Source organism: Ornithodoros turicata, chromosome 5 (genome assembly GCF_037126465.1).
Source record: "Ornithodoros turicata isolate Travis chromosome 5, ASM3712646v1, whole genome shotgun sequence".
In the NCBI taxonomy this organism is placed as follows: Eukaryota; Metazoa; Arthropoda; class Arachnida; order Ixodida; family Argasidae; genus Ornithodoros; species Ornithodoros turicata.
Window position 1 is genome coordinate 52,504,885 of NC_088205.1, and position 17,944 is coordinate 52,522,828.

General features: G+C 43.8%; 2 protein-coding genes across 2 annotated transcripts; both read left to right on the forward strand.

Moving 5' to 3' along the window:
* The first annotated feature begins 8,873 nt into the window (after positions 1–8,873).
* Positions 8,874–12,002, forward strand: LOC135395843 (uncharacterized protein K02A2.6-like). Its single transcript, XM_064626932.1, has one exon. The coding sequence runs from the start codon at positions 8,874–8,876 to the stop codon at positions 12,000–12,002; it is 3,129 nt and encodes a 1,042-aa protein (XP_064483002.1).
* A 20-nt stretch (positions 12,003–12,022) lies between these two features.
* LOC135395844 (uncharacterized protein K02A2.6-like) lies at positions 12,023–12,772 on the forward strand. Its single transcript, XM_064626933.1, has one exon. The coding sequence runs from the start codon at positions 12,023–12,025 to the stop codon at positions 12,770–12,772; it is 750 nt and encodes a 249-aa protein (XP_064483003.1).
* Positions 12,773–17,944: the final 5,172 nt, after the last annotated feature.

A 17,944-nucleotide genomic window follows, 5' to 3' on the forward strand; every position in this document is an offset into this window, starting at 1 on the left:
TTCCTCATCCTGTTGTACTGTAGCGGGCCGTGGACAATGACGAAGATGGCCACGCGCCTGAAGCACCTGCCTCAGTTCCACCGGCGCGGCCATGGAAATAGGCCACCGTCAACGCCTCTCCGTGGCATACCATCATCGCCGGTCGGGGCTCATGTAGAGGAAGACCACCTCCTCTACATTTGGTGACCCGAACAACGAACACCATGTTCGGAGCAATTCGGCTCTTTACTATCCCAAATTCCTGACGACGCCTTCGACGAGCATTACCACAGCGCTCTATACATGGACCCACCGCCAGCAAACCTCGCCTTTAACGTACCCGGCGCCTTTCCACCTGCGGCCTCACCGTCCAGCACGGCCCCGCCCACCTCTGCAGCATTTCACCGTCCGGCTCACGACGACAGCATCACGTCTGCCCTTCTCCTGTCGACTGACGCGCCGACGCTCACGTACCGGCCCCCTCCACGGTACCGATTCGGACGACCATGCAACGCTCCAACCGGTCACTGGTCATGCGATCCTCTAACCGTCCATCGCTTGCCGGATCCCGGGGACCGCCCTGCGCTGTGCACGGACCCCGGCACACTCACTACCCGGCAAACTCACTACCCGCCACTTCCCTTCCGCCTCTCCACGCTCATTCGCAGCCGGCCGCGACAACAGAGCAAAGTGCTCGCCTGCCGGTTTCGGCAGTCGCGGCCGCCGACGCCACGGCCTGCATTAGCCGGCGTCTCGGCAGTGTTTACGGCAGTCCTCACGGGTACGCAGCATCACTTCCTGGGACCCTATGAGCTCACGCTCCCGTGCCGGTTGCGGCACCCCAGGCCACGACTCTGACACCCAACGATTCGCCCTCCATCTGCCTCGCTCATCGAGAGCTTCACGCAACGGGTATTCTCCTGTCCCACGATTCCGTCCAGTAGTGCACGTCATCCACGGCCGCTCTCGCTCTCTCCCTCCGGTGTAGACGCAGTTCACCATTCTTCTTCTTTCTCGCCGCTCCGCGTCTGGGGAGGGGAGCACTGTAGCGGGGCGTGGACAATGACGAAGATGGCCACGCGCCTGAAGCACCTGCCTCAGTTCCACCGGCGCGGCCATGGAGACAGGCCACCATCAACGCCTCTCCGTGGCATACCATCATCGCCGGTCGGGTCTCATGTAGAGGAAGACCACCTCCTCTACAGTACTCTCGTGTTGAACTTTGCACGTTCAAAGATGATGTTGCGGCGCGGAACGAAGTAGGCATCGAACGCTTCTAGCACCTTGTCGAACTCGCGTGCGTCTTCGGGACTAAGCTTCAGCGTGGCGTATATGTCCTCCGCTTGCTCACCCATAATGTAGATCAGTGCATCTACTTGGCTTAACTCAGCATTGTCGTTGAGGCCAGAGGCAGCACGGAAACGTAGAAAGCGTTTCGTCCAAGTGGGCCAGTCATTCGGCGTCTTGAACGTCAAAGGTTCCGGTGGCGTTACATTGAATGTAGCCAAGGATGCCGTAAACGTCGAACGCTCTTGTGTGTCGCCGTCGGGAAGAGACATCGTTGTGGAAGCGTGGTTATGTTCTAGAACTTTCTGACACGATGTTTTAGTCCTGGCAGGAGCGAACGAGACAAGCGACCAGTACGGTTAACAACCACATGCAGAAATCGTTTATTGGCTCGCAACCACGCGCCAAATCCCCACGCGCTCGATGCGCACTTCGTCATCTTCGATGGATATAACACAAAGAAGATATTCCTAATCAAAACAGCATAGTAATCTATCAATCAGAAAATCACAAGAAAAAATCAAACTCATCAGAAAATAGACATGTTAAAAATGAACTTCACCACATAGCACGCTCCTAGCCAACAACCAGATCTAATGATATATGCCCTGATTTGTTGAAGACGGGTGCCGATAGATGTATGGAAGACCGCGGAACACGAACGACAAGAACACAAGAGGAAATAAAATCTATACCACTACAAAGAAGATATTCTTAATCAATATGATGACAATCAAATTACAAGTTGTATTATAAAAAGTCTAATATTCCTATACGTGAGAACCACCAGTGCAATAGCGGGAATATCTGTCATAACATTTCGAGCGCAATAGGGAATCTCAATTTCATATTCCAACATTACTCAACTTTTAATTTCGTATTCAGTGAACAGAATGGACGTAAGGAAATGACGAGAAACAACACAATCAACACATACAATTAATAGAGAGCCAAACCTGCGCACCATCCAACACTAGAGAAATAATAGATAATCAATCTAACAACGGCGAAATATTACACTATAGCACAGACTTAACGCTGAAGAACAGAGGAATACGCGGCGACACGTAAACAACAACAGAGGAAAATAATTTATCCTTGAACCATCATAAAATTGACCAATATACAATTTCCATTCTAACAAACACTACGAACCTTGATGGAGGTATCCAAGACGTAGAAAATATGCGCTGTTTTCATCTCGGTTTTCACTCTTTCCCTCAACGCCGGGAGACTTGATGTCTCTCTCTATGTGACCATAGCACCGCGCATGCTTCATCACTCAAAGGGTTAGGGGCTATATTACTTCGTCGAGCAAATGGGGCACTCTGGAGGTCAGATAAGAGAGTTCAAGGCGATATATGTTATTGTGCAGCGCAAATAGATGCCGATATCACTCGCAGGGATCACTATCTTTTCCTTGAAACGGAAATCTTTCGTCAAAGTGGTTGTCAAGTCGACTAAGTTTGTAGAGATGCGATATTGTTATTGAACATGTAGAGAAAGTCCAAATTAGTAAATGGTAGCAACGATACTCAATAAAAAACGAGAAACAAATTTAATTACATCAATTTTTGTAATATCTTGCAACAGAAATTTCTAATGAACCACACAGAAATATCAAATGTTAAATGCAACTCAGAGTTATGAGGATTCCCAACTTAGAGATTATTTTCACTTATGTCAATCGAGTGAACAATTGAAACAAATACAAGACAATAATTATTTCAGGCAGTGTGTTCACAACTCATAGAATATCAGTCGAGTGAATACTTGAAACAAAATCAAAACAATAATTCTCACGACAGGTGGAGTTTATAGCATTCTAAACCAGATAATAAAATTTTAATCAATAAAATAAACAGAGATATGCTTTTAATTAAGTGTAGACGTGCACTTGAAAACAGAAGAGACAATTGCTCTACATTGAAAAGATGGACAGATTTTGTACTCAATACCATAAGTCATGGGAAGATGTGATAAAAAACTGCTTCGAAAAGGAGGAGCCGCGAAGCGATTTCATTATCGCTGCATTTCAATACGTCCTAGACATGGTCGTATTCGGAGATATGGTACAAGCTAGAGAACCGAAGGTGCATTTATATGCCGAATCTACAATACTTATAAAAATATCTGCACGTCAACGTCGGAAGGGCCACTGGGATTGATGGCGGAGTTTTTGAGGTTTGCTAACGAAGAGTTGAAATACACTAGACCAGATGTAATTGTAATCATTGCAATGGGCATTGCATTCATCAAGAAAGCAGTCGGATCAAATTATCATATAGAAGCGGTCTATATCGCACGATTCATTACGGATTTGTTGAAATTACATATATCTGAGATGGGAAGTACATAAAATCTTATCACATGATATGTTCCAATACCACGGCAACACAATTATTTTATTCTACCAGTCTCTGCAAAGATGTCGAATGAACAGAAGTTCAATATTGCCGTGCAAGGTCTGATGTATTATCACTTGTTGAAACTCAACAAATATATTAATTGTGGTGGACCACCAGACGATTTTCATCTAATACTCTCTTGTACGCCATTCAAGAATCTTCATACAAAGAAAGGAAACATCAATAAGAGACTGTGCAAGTTCATCGCGACAAAGTGCAAGTTGTTGAAGCAATACAAACACGGCGACAACATATCGCCTGCGTTAATCAACGCTGGATTCAAGCGCCCAATAATCAGAATAAACTATTTAATGTCTTCGGAATTCATCAATGAAGACAACAAAGGGAAACTTCAGAGTTTGAAAGAGAACTGTAATTTATCGAAATAAACAAGTGTATAACTGAAACAATAAATGTAATCTTTGTCATCATTATAATGAATTCTACGCATCACAATGAAAAACACATTGCATTTAGCATGGCTAGACATGCCTTCGGGTTTCTTTCGAGTTTTCATAGTTTCTTCACATTTCACATTTCTTCGAGTTTTAAGTAAATTTGGTTAGGAAAATATTCGTAACTTTTAATACCCACGACATAAAGAATTCGCATTATGTTATAGTGTATACAGAAAATATCAATCCATTCGATTAACTTCCCTGACGTCATGAAAGAGTGCTCGTCAAATTAAGCGAATTAAAGCTTGCGTATTGTGAAATTACACATTGAACGACACTGATCATAAATCGCAACACCTTTTCAAATTTTAATTAAACTCTTACTGATGTGTGGTAGTCACCACTTCTCCTGAATGTGAATCGATAAATTTTAGCATTTAATCCACAATCAAATATCTTGTATAGTATGTGTGAGTATATGCACAACTTTTCAACCTATATCTTTAGAAAAATGCAAGAAATAGCGTGCAGTTTTGACTTTGAAAATTTAAAGATGATGATCTTTAGTGTGGAATTTGCGTTTTACAACGTTATGAGCTAAAGACTTATAAACTTAAAGTATGGCCTTTCCATTTTTAGTGCCCGGATGCTATGACACTAAAATAATGTGATAGTTTTTCTGTATGGCTACGGGAAAACTCGAGTATATTTTGTGAATTGGATCTACGTTTATGTGTGACCTGCGCTGATCTGGTTATTATAATTAATATAACATATCTTCCATTGTGTTTATGCATAACGCTCATCTTCATTGTATATTGGTTAAGCACTTCTGAAGGCGGTTGTGTGATCCGCTTCTCCCAAAATCTGATTGTCAATTGGAAATTATTTCATATACGTTTGTGTGCCGTGTGTTACGAAAACTACGTGATTAGAAATGGAGACTTGGCCTGCACGTCATGCTCGTAAAATCTTTCGTTTGCACTGTGGCATCTGATAAAAGATTCGCTTTTCGCAAAGGCTTCGTATTATCTCCCAGGCACTGAACCCGAATGCGATTGTAAAAGTCGATGACACTGTGTTGCGAACCCTTTGAGTTATCCCGCGCAATCAGTTATCTTGCCTTATTTCCCGTTTTGCCATATCTTGGACGGCTCATTTTTCCTATCCAGTCATACAAACGGACAACTCTGCTGACAAAAATATTTATTTATTTGTTCCGTACTCCAATCGAGTTGATTGTCAAAGACCCCTTTTGTTCTTCTTTTTACTATGTCTGGGCTAGTGCAACTGATTGAGAAATATAATAAGTTTTCACATTAGATTAGTGACCCTTTTTGTAATCATAGACGGCTGTATCATGTCTCTAAATTTCAGTGACCCATCCTTCTCCGGCAATTCTATCCTTCGGGTGTTGAACTTGTACAGAGTGTAGTCGAGTAAAACCTATTTGGTGGTCAGGTCTCGTTCGATATGAGAATTCTTACACAAATTGTGGAATATTCGTTTCCTTAGCGATCATTGTTCTCAGTCTAACCATACTAAATGCAAGGTGTTTTTCATTGTGAGGCGTAGAATTCATTATGATGATGACAAAGATTACGTTTGTTGCTTCAGTTATACACTTGTTTATTTCAATAAATTACAGTTCTATTTCAAACTCTGAAGTTTTCGTTTGTTGTCTTCATTGATGAATGCCGAAGGCATGTCTAGCCATGCTAAATGCAATGTGTTTTTCATTGTGATGCGTAGAATTCATTATAATGATGACAAAGATTACATTTATTGTTTCAGTTATACACTTGTTTATTTCGATAAATTACAGTTCTCTTTCAAACTCTGAAGTTTCCGTTTGTTGTCTTCATTGATGAATTCCGAAGACATTAAATAGTTTATTCTGATTATTGGGCGCTTGAATCCAGCGTTGATTAACGCAGGCGATATGTTGTCGCCGTGCTTGTATTGCTTCAACAACTTGCACTTTGTCGCGATGAACTTGCACAGTCTCTTATTGATGTTTCCTTTCTTTGTATGAAGATTCTTGAATGGCGTACAAGAGAGTATTAGATGAAAATCGTCTGGTGGTCCACCACAATTAATATGTTTGTTGAGTTTCAACAAGTGATAATACATCAGACCTTGCACGGCAATATTGAACTTCTGTTCATTCGACATCTTTGCAGAGACTGGTAGAATAAAATAATTGTGTTGCCGTGGTATTGGAACATATCATGTGATAAGATTTTATGTACTTCCCATCTCAGATATATGTAATTTCAACAAATCCGTAATGAATCGGGCGATATAGACCGCTTGTATATGATAATTTGATCCGACTGCTTTCTTGATGAACACAATGGCCATTGCAATGATCACAATTACATCTGGTCTAGTGTATTTCAATTCTTCGTTAGCAAACCTCAAAAACTCCGCCATCAATCCCCGTGGCCCTTCCGACGTTGATGTGCAGATATTTTTATAAGTATTGTAGATTCGGCATATAAATTCTCGCACCTTCAGTTCTGTAGTTTATACCATATCTCCGAATACGACCGTGTCTAGGACGTATTGAAATGCAGCGATAATGAAATCGTTTTGCGGCTCCTCCTTTTCGAAGCAGTTTTTTTATCACATCTTCCCATGACTTATGGTATCGAGTACAAAATCTGTCCATCTTTTCAATGTAGAGCAATTGTCTCTTCTGTTTTCAAGTGCACGTCTACACTTAATTAAAAGCATATCTATGTTTATTTTATTGATTAAAATTTTATTATCTGTTTAGAATGCTATAATCTCCACCTGTCGTGAGAATTATTGTTTTGATTTTGTTTCAAGTATTTGTTTCAATTGTTCACTCGATTGACATAAGTGACCTCTAAAATGGGAATGCCTCGTAACTCTGAGTTGCATTTCACATTTGATATTTCTGTGTGGTTCATTAGAAATTTCTGTTGCAAGATATTGCAAAAATCGATGTAATTAAATTTGTTTTGCGTTTTTTGATTCAGTATCGTTGCTACCAATTAGTAATTTGGACTTTCTCTACATGTTCAATAACAATATCGCATCTCTACAAACTTAGTCGACTTGTCAACCACTTCGACGAAAAATTTCCGTTTCAAGGAAAGGATGCGAAAAGATAGCGACCCCCGCGAGTGATATCGGCATCTATTTGCGGTGCACAATAGGATATATCGCCTTTCAACTCCATTATCTGACCTCTAGAGCGCCCCGTTTGCTGGACGAAGTAATATAGCCCCTAACCCTTTGAGTGATAAAGCATGCGCTGTGCTATGGTCACATAGATAGAGACATAAAGTCTCCTGGCTTTGAGGAAAAGAGTGAAAACAGTGCATATTTCTACGTCTTGGATACCTCCATCAAGGTCCGTAGTGATTGTTAGAATGAAAATTGTATATTGGTCGATTTTAGGATGGTTCCAATGATAGATTATTTTCCTCTGTTGTTGTTTACGTGTCGCCGCGTGTTTCTCTGTTCTTCAGCGTTATGTCTGTGCTATAATGTAATATTTCGCCTTTTGATAGATTGATTATCTATTATTTCTCTATGTGTTGGATGGTGCACAGGTTTGGCTCTCTATTAATTGTAGCTGTTCATTGTGTTGTTTCTGGTTATTTCCTTACGTCTATGCTGTTCACTTAATAAGAAATTAAAAGTTGAGTAATGTTGGAATATGAAATTGAGATTCCCTATTGCGCTCGAAATGTTATGACAGATATTCACGCTATTGCAATGATGGTTCTCACGTATAGGAATATTAGACTTTTTATAAAACAATTTGTAATTTGATTGTCATCATATTGATTAAGAATATCTTCTTTGTAGTGGTATAGATTTTATTTCCTCTTGTGTTCTTGTCGTTCGTGTTCCGCGGTCTTCCATACATCTATCGGCACCCGTCTTCAACAAATCAGGGCATATATCATTAGATCTGGTTGTTGGCTAGGAGCGTGCTATGTGGTGAAGTTCATTTTTAACATGTCTATTTTCGATGAGTTTGATTTTTTCTTGTGATTTTCTGATTGATAGATTACTGTGTTGTTTTGATTAGGAATATCTTCTTTGTAGTGGTATATATTTTATTTCCTCTTGGATCGTGTCGGTCATTATTTGTCGTTCGTGTTCCGTGGTCTTCCATTCATCTATTGGCACCCGTCTTCAGCAAATCAGGGCAGATATCATTAGTTCTGTTTGTTGGCCAGGAGCTTGCTATGTGGTGAAGTTCATTTTTAACATATCTATTTTCTGATGAGTTTGATTTTTTTTCTTCTGATTTTCTGAATGATAGATTACTATGTTGTTTTTATTAAGAATAACTTCTCTGTAGTGGTATAGATTTTATTTCCTCTTGTGTTCGGGTCCCATAGTCTTACAACTTATAATTTTGTTTATAATCATATTGATTAAGAATATCTTCTTTGATTAAGTGTTGTGATCGTTTCTCGTTTTGATATGGTGTAGCTATTATCTCCCTAGATGTTGGATGATTGGTTCTATATTAATGCTATGTGTTGATTCGAATTATTTCCTTATGTCCGCGCTATTCACTTCATAAGAAACTGATTAATTAAATTTGTGTCATTGTTATGTATGTGTTCAAACATCCCGCGGTTAGTACCGCAGTAGCTGGAGCGAGCGCGCGTGTGGCGTGAAAAAATCACGCGAACGACTTTTTGTTCGGAACCTAATAAATGTCGGTTGATTGTTGGTTGGACTCCTGCTGAACCCTTGGCCACTTCAATTGGCGACGACGGATACGGAGTTAATACCACAATCGACGATGGCCACTGATGCCGCCGGAGATTCCACGTTGCAAGGCGTTCGAGCAACGGCTGGGTACCTGGGACACATCGAGCCGTTCGATCCGAGCACGCCAGACGCCTGGGACTGCTACTTGGAACGCATGAATCTCTACTTCGAAGCAAATGGAATCATGGAGGAAAGTCGTAGGAGGTCTGTCTTTTTAACCCTGTGTGGACCTGAGACTTACGCCCTGGCTCGATCTCTGCTGCTGCCACGGAAAGTGTCGGAATGCTCATACAGCGAGGTGCACAAGTCACTTACAGAGCATTTCGCCCCGCAACCCTCGGAGATCCTTCGACGATTTCATTTTCACAAGAGAGATCAGCGCGAAGGGGAGAGCATAACGAAATACATGGCCGAAATCCGAAGACTCAGTGGGTTCTGTAAATTCACGGATTTGGATGATATGCTTCGAGATCGTCTGGTCTGCGGCATCAGGGATCAGGCGACCCAGAAGCGTTTATCCGCATATCCTCGTTTGACACTGAAGTCTGCTTTGGAGTTAGCCCTAGCTGCAGAGGCGGCTAACAAGAACGTTTCCGAGATCAAGGAATCTACGAGAGACATCAACTACACTTCGAGTCATCCGAAGACTAAAGCAAGCAAGCAGCAGAAGTCCAGATTGCAATTTCCCAACAGGACAAGGAACACCTGTATTCGCTGTGGACAGTGCCATGGAGGCCAGAGCTGTCGTTTCAAAGATGCAACCTGCAACTTCTGCAAGAAGAAAGGACACTTGGAGCACGTATGTTTCAAGAAGGCTGCTACGAGAGCTTCACCACAAGGACCGGTGCATCATCTGCAGGAAGAGATGCCTGAGAATGACAGTATGTATCACTTAGGTCCGCTACGGTCACCCAGAAACGGGGAACCGATTAAGGTGGACGTTGTACTTGACGGAGCTTCAGTAACCATGGAGGTGGATTCTGGAGCTGGGCCGTCGATTCACAGCGAGTTCACGTACAGAAGACTATGGAGCCAACCTCCTAGGCTGCAGCCATCATCGACGATTCTGCGGACGTGGGCTCATCAGCAGGTGCCTATCTTGGGGTCACTCGACGTCGATGTACAGTTCAAGAACGTGAAGACTCGACAGTCGATTCTAGTAGCACCTGGTGATGGACCTTGTTTGCTGGGGCATTCATGGTTCAAGGATTTAGGCATTCAGGTCCAGGGAGTTCACGCCGTCACCGGCGAGAGACGGGCATGGTTGAGCAACCCAGTGTTTGGTGAACGACTAGGGAAGTTTACAGGACCACCAGTTTCTGTTGACATCGAAAAGGACGCAACGCCAGTGTTCAGGAAATGTCGTCCGATTCCTTTCGCAATGAGGGACAAGGTGGCCACTGCCACCCAAAAGATGGTCTCTGAAGGAATACTGGAGCCTATAGCATTTTCGAGGTGGGCCACACCGATAGTTCCCGTGCACAAGCGTGACGGTACTTTGCGAATATGTGGAGACTACAGGTGTACGGTGAACACCGTCAGTCACCCAGACAAGTACCCGTTACCAACGGCAACGGAGATGGCAAATGGCGCGGTTTTCAGTAAGCTCGACCTCGCACAGGCGTACCTGCAGTTGCCAGTTGATGAAGAATCATCGAAGCTCTTGACGCGGAACACACCATTGGGCCTTTTCAAAGTAAAGCGCTTACCATTCGGTGTGTCAGCCGCGCCTGGAATTTTTCAACGTTTTATTGAGACGTTACTGCGAGACATACCAGGTGTTGCGGTATACCTGGATGACATCATCATCACCGGAAGGTGTGTTAAAGAACATGACCAGAGAGTTCAGGCGGTGTTGGAACGTTTACAACATTCAGGGCTGCAACTCAACGGCAAGAAGTGCTTGTTTGCCGTGCCTTCCATGGACTTCTTAGGGTTCAATATCAGCGCCGCAGGGATACGTCCATGCGCCGACAAGGTAAAGGCTATTCACGACGCAAGAGAACCGAGGGACAAGAAAGAGCTCCAAGCATTTCTTGGCCTAGTTAACTTTTACGAGCGTTTTATAGCGAACAAAGCAACACTACTTGAACCCTTACACCGACTGCTGGACAAGAATGCCAAGTGGAAGTGCACAAAGGCGCACACAGCAAGTTTCGAAAAGATCAAGAATGCTCTGAGTTCGGAACTTCTCCTCTGCCACTTTGACTTAACGAAGGACTTAGTTCTTGTTTGTGACGCATCCCCGTACGGTGTAGGCGCAGTGGTGTCACATGTCAACGACGCTGGATTGGAAGTACTGATCGCGTTTGCTTCACGAACACTGCACGAGAGTGAGCGGAACTACGCCCAGATTGACAGAGAATCGTTGGCAATTATTTTTGGGGTCACAAAGTTCAGACAGTACCTCTACGGACGGGAATTTGTAGTCTATACGGACCACAAGCCATTACTTGGGATTTTTCACCCACATCGGCAGATGCAGCAAATTCTTTCACCGCGAATGCTTCGCTGGACACTGACATTGGGAGCGTACAACTACGAGCTTCGTTACAGGAAGGGAGCTGACATGGGCAACGCAGATGCCTTGAGTCGACTGCCCCTACATGTCCAGACTGAAGACCCTGAGGATCCTAATCCTCCCGAAGTCTTCCTGATTGAAGAAGTGCCACAAGCGGATATTCATGCAAGGAATATCGCGACAGAGACAGAAAAGGACTCGTTGCTGTCTCGGATACGACAATGGGCTCTAGGCGGTTGGCCAAAGTCAGCACCCGGAGAGCAGGATGCCAAGCAATACTGGACACATCGCTCAGAGATATCCATACAGAGCGGATGCCTACTTTGGGGCATGAGAGTAATCATCCCTCAGAGTCTTCGACGGGAGATTCTCACGACTCTACATGCAGGACATGCTGGTATCGTCCGTACAAAGACACTAGCAAGAAGCTTTGTATGGTGGCCTGGTATTGACGCAGATATTGAGGCCATGGTGAGCCGATGTACAATATGTCAGATGACACGAAACATGCCACCAAAGGACGTGACCCATCCGTGGATACCACCACAAAAGCCATGGACAAGACTTCACATGGACTATGCGGGACCTTCCAGGGCCAGACCTTCCTTGTCCTGGTGGTCGCCTTTTCAAGATGGCTGAAGGTGGTACGAGTCACATCCATGAGCGCAGCAGAACTAGTCAGACATTTGCGAAGGATCTTCTCGACTCACGGATTACCGGATATTGTCGTATCCGACAATGGGACTTCATTCACTGCATTAGAGACCGCAAACTTCCTGAGAAGGAATGGCATCAAACACGTCTTCTCTCCACCATATCATCCGCAGTCGAACGGCGTGGCCGAACGAATGGTGCAGACAGTGAAGAATAAGCTTCGCCAGCTGCGGCGCGACAATCTTGAATGTCGTTTGTCACGATTGCTGTTTACACTGCGGGCGATGCCATCGGCGACCACTGGGAAGACTCCAGCGGAACTCCTCATGAATCGACGATTGAAGACACTACTTCATCAGGTTCAGCCGGTAACCAATGCCACGAAAGAGCAGCGGTGCAAGGAGGACACTCCGAAGTTTCAAGTGGGAGACGAAGTCTTCGTGCGACACTACACTGGAGGCAATAAGTGGGTACCTGCGACAGTAATGCGTACCCAGGGTGCCTGTATCCATGAGCTGAGACGTAGTAACGGTGGCCTTCAACGAGCTCACATCAATCAAATACGAAAACGATGCACGCAACGGACCGAGAGCGATAGGTCTGATGGCGACTGGTTGTGGTTACCGACTCCACCATTAGAACAAGAGATCGACAATACGTTCAGGGACTGTGGTGCCAGCCCTTCGTCTCCTGTGTGCCGACCAAAGAGAACTCGGCGTAAGCCAGACTTCTACGGTGTAGGTGTCTCCGGCTAGGTGGGAAGGACTGTTATAGATGTGTTCAAACATCCCGCGGTTAGTAGCGCAGTAGCTGGAGCGAGCGCGCGTGTGGCGTGAAAAAACTCACGCGAACGACTTTTTGTTCCGAACCTAATAAAGGTCGGTTGGTTGTTGGTTGGACTCCTGCTGGACCCTTGGTCACTTCAGTCATGTTGAAATATTAAACTTAGCTTCCATATTGTGCTCGAAATTACTTACATCCGTGAGGTTCTCACGTCTCAGGCTTTTATAATAAAACTTGTAATTTTGATTGTAATCGTATTGATTAAGATAATCTTCTTTGATTAAATGTGTTATCACTTCTGATTCATTGAAAGCTTGTGTGATTACAGTTAATAAAAGACATTGTGTTTGATCTGTGATACCTATTCAATGCTATTGTATCATACCTTTAATAAGTATATTCTTTGTTACATGTATTGTATTTCTTCTGCTTCAGTATTTTGGGCTAGGTTTTTCTCCTCCACACAGAGTCATAGCATAATTCCTTGCACTATTCACTTTAATAAACATATTTTCACTTGTACTTTTGTGTATGGTTATCCTTTGTATGTCTCTGCATGTAAACCGCTCACCTGTTGTATCGGAAAAAATATCTTAAGTCGGCCCACGTATGGCCAAAGAAGTCTGCCCAGGCCGAAAAATACGCTAGGATAAGCGCACTCGCAGCCCTCCCCCGCCGATAATCGCGCGGAGAACCCTCCGCACACGCGCCGCGCGGGGAAAAATACGCGCAGGGCTCATGGGCAGGGTGCCGTAGTTTGGACCTGTCGTAGTTTCACAACCTATCTTTACTACTATTACATATTGTACAGCCAGATCTCCAGAAGCAGGACACAGTCATGTGAAGCGCAATTTCACTGTACGACAAACTTAGTGTAACACTAAGACATCTCGCTACAGGTACTATATCTGCTTCATCTATTCTGACTAGCGTACCATTCGCCAACGAAAGTGGTAAACAATCAGACAATTTTTGGTATGGTCAATTCACATTATCAAAAAATGCGCTTACTGCGAATGTTACGGCAAACGAAAAGGGGTCCACATCCAAGTACCAAAGCGGAAATCTTTAATTGGGGGGGGGGGAGGTGACGATGATGCAGATTAGGCATCACATGAGCGATATCCATTCATGGCAGTGCTTGCTTTATAGCATACTGCACTCATAAGTTCTCTTCCCTATATCTTAATTACTTATTGTAACGACTATATAGAGCCCCATTAAAAATAGGGAATATTTGGAAGTGCATGCAGCTACAGCTTCACACAAAAGTACAAAACAAAGTTTATTTATTCAACGTAGAAGGATGCCCATCAGTATCACAACATATGACATTGCAACAGTACTTACAATGAACACGAGGCGCTCCATTTCTCCCCACAGGAGACAGCCAAGTCACTGAGCTCTCAGGCCAATATGGGTCACAGCACTACTAACAACATGATAGGGTCTACATGTACTGCAATCTGCAAACACGTATCTGGTCTTGTAGAACTACCAAACACAGAAGCAGCATGAAGGCAGAAATGTCAGGACTTCAGCATGAACTGGCAATTTCCCAATTGTACAGGAGCAATGGACGGTAAACATGTAAAGGTTGTTAAAGGGGCCGTAAACAGGTACAAAAGGTGCACATTTCTTTGTGTTATATTATTGAAACTTAGGCAGGGAAAACTCCTTGCAATTACTAACGCTCAAAAACAAAAGGCGCTTGCATACGGATGAAATATTCACTGCACTCTTTCGCATTTTAGCTCCGCCCCGCGCTCTAACTTTACGTCATTATGACGTAGCGCTTTCCTCACCAATTACGATCGAGTGTTCCACGTATGATTTTATTTCAAATGCGGAATTGGACTAGATGAACGTGAATCCTCTTCTATTCAAAATCTAAACAGTTACAGCCTCAAACTGAAAAAGAAATGCGTTTAATTTAGGTATCATACGCGCACTACGTTTTCTGGGCAGCAGCACGCAGCACACCACGAGCGCGAATGAATATCCGGGACTACAGTTCCGGAATCTTAGGTAGGTGCGCGATGGAACATCTTCGTCATCTTCGAATGGTTCCGACAACTGGGCTGCCGTACTTTGGTTTGAGCCACGCGGCATCGCGTCACCAGCTCGCGTGGTACAGTGGATAGCGTGCTGGCCATGTCACGTCGTGACTGGGAGGGCCCGGGTTCGAATCGCGTCATGTGATAGCAGCTCAACTGTTGACGTTTGGGCCAGCCGGATATGTTGAAGATGTCATGACGTTGAATTTCGGAACCACGGAGCGCAAAACGTCGTTTCACACAAACAAACTGGGCGCTCCGACTCACAGCTGATAACGAAGTATGTTTATTGGCTGGTAATTTGAAACGTCATGTGCGCAGCTCGGCCCCCCGATTGGACGGCAAAATGCTGCGTATCCATGCGACGTATGCGTGGTGGAGAGAGGGTCGCTGGTTGCTCATCTTTGAAAGCAGTTATATGGGTCAATGAGCTGGCACGAGCCGAACGAAATGTATATTTGGGTATTATGACCTGCGTTCTTTCATGGGGTATCATTATTCCAGAAATGTTTGGTGGCCTGTTTACGGCCCCATTAAGCTGAAGAAGTCCAGTTCAGTGTTTTTCAATTACAAGAAGACACACTGCATTGTACTGTTTGCAGTCGTAAATGCCAGGTACAAGTTCGTGTATGTCGATGCAAGTGCCCCAGGCTCTCCAAGTATTGGTGGTATCTGGTCTCGTACACCTCTACAAACTTTGTTGACAACTGGTAAACTGGGCCTACCAAAATCAATACAGCTGCCAAACGGCTCATTGCTAGTACCACCAGTGTTTCTTGGTGACAACGCTTTCCCTCTCAGTGAGAACATAATGAAGCCGTATCCTCTAAGTCATCTCTCCCCCGAAGAACATGCATTTAATAAGAGACTTGCCAGAAATATAGCAGCATAAGCCAGCATAAGCAGCATAAGCCAGAAATGTAGTAGAAAGTGCATCATTCGGCATACTTGCGAACTGCTTCCGTATCTACCACAATACAATTTACGCGGAGCCAAGACATGTCAAACTACTTTAGAGACAACATGCATACTCCACAACTACTTCAGGACTAGGACTATTTCAGTCGCCAAGGAAGACTGCCCGAGCAAAATGAGCCACAGTGGATCATCCAGATACCCCCTACAACCCGAAACTTTTTACCTGTGCTCCCCTACAGTAATGGCCCATTTAGTTTCAGCCATAGCCACATGTCGGTAAGGGTACATTAGGCCCTTGTAATGCAACTGTAATAATGACAGCCCTCCCACTAATTTTAGCAGCAATCCCCGTGCTTGAGATACTAGATAAACCACTGATTACCACATACAATGTCTAATGTAGCACATTCAATGTTTGTTCTCACATTTTTAGTCAGTTGAATAATCAATACACACAAATAAATGACACCAAGAAATTGTGCACTGCTCTGCTTTATTGACGTGACCCCAGGTGAGGGTTGCTAAGGACAATAATACAAACACAAATGTTGAAAACAGACCAAAAGTCAGGAGACATGTTCACAACAAATATATTACACCGGCTTACATAACAAAAAACAAACAAAAGAAAAAAAAACTACCGAAAATAGGACGTTACGACACTTATAAGGGCGTCCTCATCAGCTCGGATACATACAAGAATGCTCGTGTGTATCCGAGCTGATTAGGACACCCCTATAGGCGTCGAAACGTCCTTATATTTTCGCTTTTATTTTGTTATGTAAGCCGGTGTAATATATTTGGTGTGAACACAAATGTATTTTTGAATGATACCTGGACATCAAGATTGGTGGTTCATGTCTTGTGTACTTTATTGCTCGAACAGGAATGTGTGCAACCTGTGTTGACTGTTTTATACAGTAGCGAGAAAACACAAAGCTTATGTCCGTGCATTGTATATTTAGCTACTTATCTTACCAAACCCTAGACGCCGCTGGGCCTATTCTAGGCACTTACCTTGCAGGAACAATTATCGGTCATACGAACCATATCCCCCCTACGTGCTTTCACCCAATGTGTTTGGACATTTTTTATATATACAGGGTGTCCCAGAAAACGTGTCATTGAATTGTAATAAAAATACTACACCACCTAGAGTCATGCGGTCAACGGTATTTGTTCTTACTGGGTTTTTGCCACCTTCTCATGTGAATGTCGTGTAACGCAAGTTTAATTATGTAAATTTTTGCGAGCTTAAGTCGGAAATTTGCCTAGTAAAGGTCACTTTTTTACCCCACCAATGTGAAGAGCGTGTCTAATTTACTCAAATTAATCATAGTTGACAGGGATATTCAGGAGCTATCCCATCGGAAAAAATAGCCGAACATCATGCTCGACGGAGGTCGCACAGAATAGCGCACGATGATTTTTTCAGCGCAATCTGTGTCTGTCCGACGAAAGGAGGTTGGAAACCCAGCCCACCCCAGCATCGCAGAAAGAGATAACGCAGGTATGGCTTATCACGTCCGACTTTCGCTGGGATAATGCTTTCCCTCTCCCAATTTCAGGAACTGTTACTTTTTCTACTATCACTCTGTAGGCTGGCTACGGAACCTCCTTTCGTCGGACTGCGAGCGATTGCGCTCAGAAAGACATCGCGCGTTATGGTCCGGTGCTCCGAAGAGCATGATATTCGGCTATTTTTTCCGATGGGATAGCTCGTGAATATCACTATCAATTATCATGAATTTGAGTGAATTCGGCACGCTCTTCATATTGGTGGGGTAAAAAAGTGACCTTCCCTTGGCAAATTTCTGAGTTCAGTTCGCATATATTTGCATAATTAAACTTGGGGTACATGACATTAACTTTACAAGGTGTCAAAAACCAAATAAGAACAAATGCCGTTGACCGCATGATTCTAGGTGGCGTAGTTTTTTTATTATAATTCAATGACACGTTTTCTGGGACACCCTGTATACATGCTAGCGCAGCAAAGCACCTGTGGCTGTGAGCAGTGTACAGACATGGACAGATACATTGGGAACAGCAGAAAGGGTTGGGGGACAAGAGGGTTGGTATGGGCACCCTGAGCGACGTGACTCGATGTACTATGATGATTTAGTGTATGTGAAAGATGGTAAAGGATGCCAAATGTTCCACACAAAA